The 4,898-nt window shown below is 32.5% G+C and overlaps 1 protein-coding gene across 4 annotated transcripts in view; it reads right to left on the bottom strand.

The window, feature by feature from the left end:
* Window positions 1–4,898, bottom strand: part of LOC106472794 (beclin 1-associated autophagy-related key regulator-like) — a 33,420-nt gene that overhangs the window by 14,651 nt on the left and 13,871 nt on the right. For all 4 annotated transcript variants that reach the window (XM_022401335.1, XM_022401338.1, XM_022401337.1 and 1 more), the window contains exons 4-5: window positions 4,283–4,364; window positions 2,475–2,712 (exon numbers count right to left, since the gene is read on the bottom strand). In XM_022401335.1, coding sequence (XP_022257043.1) covers window positions 2,475–2,712; window positions 4,283–4,364 — 320 coding nt within the window. The remainder of the gene's footprint in view (window positions 1–2,474; window positions 2,713–4,282; window positions 4,365–4,898) is intronic.

Below are 4,898 nucleotides of genomic sequence, written 5' to 3'. Positions count from 1 at the left end.
AAACACACATATCCACAGCTAAGTTTAGTACATATGCTAGACAACCAACTTACCATATCTACATCATTCATTTACAAACACACATATCCACAGCTAAGTTTAGTACAAGTGCCAGACAACCAACTTACCATATCTACATCATTCAGTCACAAACACACACATATCCACAGCTAAGTATAGTACATGTGCCAGACAACCAACTTACCATATCTACATCATTCAGTCACAAACACAAATATCCACAGCTAAGTTTAGTACATAGCTAGACAACCAACTTACCATATCTACATCATTCAGTCACAAACACACATATCCACAGCTAAGTTTAGTACATGTGCTAGACAACCAACTTACCATATCTACATCATTCAGTCACAAACACACATATCCACAGCTAAGTTTAGTACAAGTGCCAGACAACCAACTTACCATATCTACATCATTCAGTCACAAACACACATATCCACATCTATGTTTAGTACATATGCTAGACAACCAACTTACCATAACTACATCATTCAGTCACAAACACATATCCACAGCTAACTTTAGTACATGTGCCAGACAACCAACTTATGACATACTTTAAATTACATCCAGATAACTTTGCAAAATCTAGAAAATACCCACAAAACAATTACAAACAGCCATAAAATAGTGATGCTTACATTTTGTGAATGGTCATCCAGTCCATCTATTATCTATAAGGAATAACAATTTAGAAAATACCCACAAAACAATTATAGATGGCCAATGGAGTCAAAAAAATATCACCTCTTTCTTGGGTCAGGTATTGAACTAATTTATTTAACACCTAAGTATGACAACATCTATAACAGTTATTTTCAATCTAATATGGGCATCATAATCAGTCCTTTACATTTGTAAATTTTAAATTGTTTAATTTTGTAGCTATAACAAAAAATATTGATGTAAAAACTACAAAGCCTAGACATCTTTCCTTTTCTCACATGTGGTTAATATCGCATCATTTTTGTATCATCAACATAACTGAGCCAAATCCTGGGATTTATAGCAGCTCCATGCAGAGATTTCCGAGTACATAGCTAGACCTTGTTGTTTGTAGTAATAATGACCTTCAAGATGTTCTGAGTTCTATTATTGTGGAGAATGTTAGTTGGTTAGTTAGTTCCTTGATATATGTACGACTTTCAAGTTGTTAGAAGAATATTTTTAGTGTTTCAGGGGTTGGTATGTTGGTGAATAGGCTAATCACTGCATCTTATGAGGTTTTTAGTGTTTAAGGGGTTGGTATGTTGGTGAATAGGCTAATCACTGTGTTTTATGAGGTTTTTAGTGTTTCAGGGCTGGTACGTTGGTGAATAGGCTAATCATTGTGTTTTATGAGGTTTTAGTGTTTCAGGGGTTGGTATGTTGGTGAATAGGCTAATCATTGTGTTTTATGAGGTTTTAGTGTTTCAGGGGTTGGTATGTTGGTGAATAGGCTAATCATTGTGTTTTATGAGACTTTAGTGTTTCAGGGGTTGGTATGTTGGCGAATAGGCTAATCATTGTGTTTTATGAGGTTTTAGTGTTTCAGGGTTGGTATGTTGGTGAATAGGCTAATCACTGTGTTTTATGAGGTTTTTAGTGTTTCATGGTTGGTACGTTGGTGAATAGGTTAATCATTGTGTTTTATGAGGTTTTTAGTGTTTCAGGGTTGGTATGTTGGTGAATAGGCTAATCACTGTGTTTTATGAGGTTTTAGTGTTTCAGGGGTTGGTACGTTGACCTCCAAGGTGTCTTAATCCACTATTGAGTACACACCAAACCTCTTAAATATTCCATGCAGAAAAAACAAACAAACCTCTATTTACAACATTCCCTGTGAGTATGGACTCCAGTACATGAAAGAAACAAAATGACAAACAAAAAGTAGAATTCAGGAGTAAAATAAACATAAAAATACTTATCTATTTGCAAAAGCTCATCAGATCAGCAAAGAGGACCATAGAATAAATTAAAATAATACTGTAATAATAGGAAATGAGCCACACATGATAAAGATAAAAAAAAGCCTTCTTCATCCACCTAATTGATAATACACTCAGACAATCTAACAAAGTAGTCAGCAAAACCTGGATAACCCTCTCATAAACATTTACATAATTAATTGATTCAAGTCCTAATGGGTAAGACCCAGACAAATGGATAGCATACCAGCTTCTCTATTAAGAAGACCCAAGATTGAATCTTAGCCAAACAAACAGTTCTCCTCAGAACTTCCCTGAAGATGGTAGCAGATTATTAGCTGAAGCATAGGATAAAACCCATTAGTAATGAATATATAATCATTTACAAAAAAAAATTAATAAATTAATAATTCATTAATAATTAGATTTAGTTGATTGTACAGGCTGCTAACCCTGATCATAAAGATTTTTAGGAAGTCATCTACATAATTTTAAAGAGAAATATACGCTGATGACATAAACCTGTAGCTTCTTGCTCACATTTGTCTGGAGTCTATCTCCTTCACAGGAAAAATCCACGTGGTTAACTGAGAAACGTTTTCCCTTACGACAGACTTTAAGTTTGTAGTCACTGACTGTAACAGCTCTCGTTGTGCTTCGGTTGTATTTTGACAATGGCTAATGTAGCGCCATATCTTCTGTAGCTTCTCCTTGTATTTTGGAACTTTATTGGTCAAGTTCTGGATGTCCTCCACATGTGTTTGAAACTTAGACTTCTCTACATGAGAAAAGTGTTTTATAATGACTTTTAAACAAATTACGATTACCCTCACAATGCGAGAGTATTTTTCACCTTAAACTTATTAGATGTTAAACAACCTGAGCATTTTTAATGCGTTAGGAATGAAGTGTCTTTAATTTTTGGTTTTTAAATACTAATCACCAGTCTGAAGAATATTTGGTCTGTACTAAACATAAAACTTTACCTGATGCATTAATATGTTGTTTTATTAAATTTGGAAAAGAAAACAAGACTGAACCAGTCCGAAGAATATTTGGTCTGTACTAAACATAAAACTTTACCTGATGCATTAATATGTTGTTTTATTAAATTTTGGAAAAGAAAACAAGACTGAACCAGTCCGAAGAATATTTGGTCTGTACTAAACATAAAACTTTACCTGATGCATTAATATGTTGTTTTATTAAATTTGGAAAACAAAACAAGACTGAACCAGTCCGAAGAATATTTGGTCTGTACTAAACATAAAACTTTACCTGATGCATTAATATGTTGTTTTATTAAATTTGGAAAACAAAACAAGACTGAACTGAACTATAATACTTCCATAATTCACAAATTTATCAGGATGTTTCTTTCTGATAAAAACAATTACAGAGAAGTCAGTTTTCTTCACTCATTTAAATTTGGCTATTAAAGTACAAAATTCAGTTTGAGAAGTTCATTACAGGACATTTTTAACATATATATATATATATCAGTTTTAATATATTAACCAATAAAACACAACTAGGTTACTTGCATTTGTTATGCTTGTTTTTAGAACATTTTTACTACAATGTTAATAATTTAAATCACATGATTACTAACAAATTTCTTGTTAATTTGACACAAACACAGAATTACTCCATTGTAGTATTCTCCCAGTAGTTCTTGATAGCCATAATAAAGTATCACAGCTTCAAGAATACTTCATATTATTTATTGTAAATATAATTCAAAGCCATCTATATACATTTACGTTTATGTGTAACAATTGTTTTAGTTGGACTTCCAAGTAAACCACTTAACTTCAGCTTTAAAGCATTATCACTCTACAGGATATATATATATATATATCTTTGTCACTATCAGTTATCACTCTACAGGATATACATATATCTTTGTCACTATCAGTTATCACTCTACAGGATATATATATATTTGTCACTATCAGTTATCACTATACAGAATATACATATATCTTTGTCACTATCAGTTATCACTCTACAGGATATATATATATATTTGTCACTATCAGTTATCACTCTACAGGATATATATATATTTGTCACTATCAGTTATCACTCTACAGGATATATATATATATCTTTGTCACTATCAGTTTTCTTAACAGTTTTGATAAAAGAGTTAAGCACAAAGGATCACATAAAGTGTAATAGACTTAAAAGACTCAAAACTTGAGCGCTTTCGAATAGTTGACTATTCTTATTGAGAAGAACAAAGGTTGCATTTGTTCTCCTAAAGAAGAATAGTCAAATAATCGAAAGCACTTGAGTTTTGGGTCCTATTTTAAGTCTAGTTTTCTTAACAGATAATTCATTACCTGCTTGTAAAATTTCTTTATTTTCCTTTAACGAGAGCTCCAGTAGTTCAATTCTTCGAAGTATTTGCTGCTTTTTAGATGCCTGGTAACAAAAAGTATTGTACAATACTGACTTAACAACACAAATTACTGTACGAAAAGAAAATCATGAGAAGCAAGTTAATCAGTCTATAATAAAAGTTTAAAAATGTGAGATTTCTAAAGATTTTTCTTAATGTCATTTAGAAATTAAAGGAGTGTGAAATTAACATGACAAGTATAAGGTTTTTCCTAACCCACATTTTAGAACTGACTCTCAAAACCTAAAACACTAAACTTTAGACAAATAATCGCCAGATTATCTTTTGGTAAGAGTTTCAAGATTCAAGTATAACTTGAATGAAGTTTAAGCAGTTCTTACAATTTACACATAAGTCTATACTACCCATTGCCCCATAAAGTTATGCTATTGTACTGTTACGACAGCGGAAGTCATGTGATGCTGCTGGCGTTGGTGCCGTGTGCGAGGAGTTTCTCAAATGATTGTGAATTTCCCAGTGCATTCGGAATGCCCCCCTTTTTAGTATATAAGCCTGGCAGATAAAGCCTGCGGGAGGATTGATTGAAGAGATGCAGA

Source organism: Limulus polyphemus, unplaced genomic scaffold, assembly GCF_000517525.1.
Source record: "Limulus polyphemus unplaced genomic scaffold, Limulus_polyphemus-2.1.2 Scaffold5618, whole genome shotgun sequence".
Taxonomy (NCBI): domain Eukaryota; kingdom Metazoa; phylum Arthropoda; class Merostomata; order Xiphosura; family Limulidae; genus Limulus; species Limulus polyphemus.
This window is presented reverse-complemented; position numbering and strand designations above follow the sequence as displayed.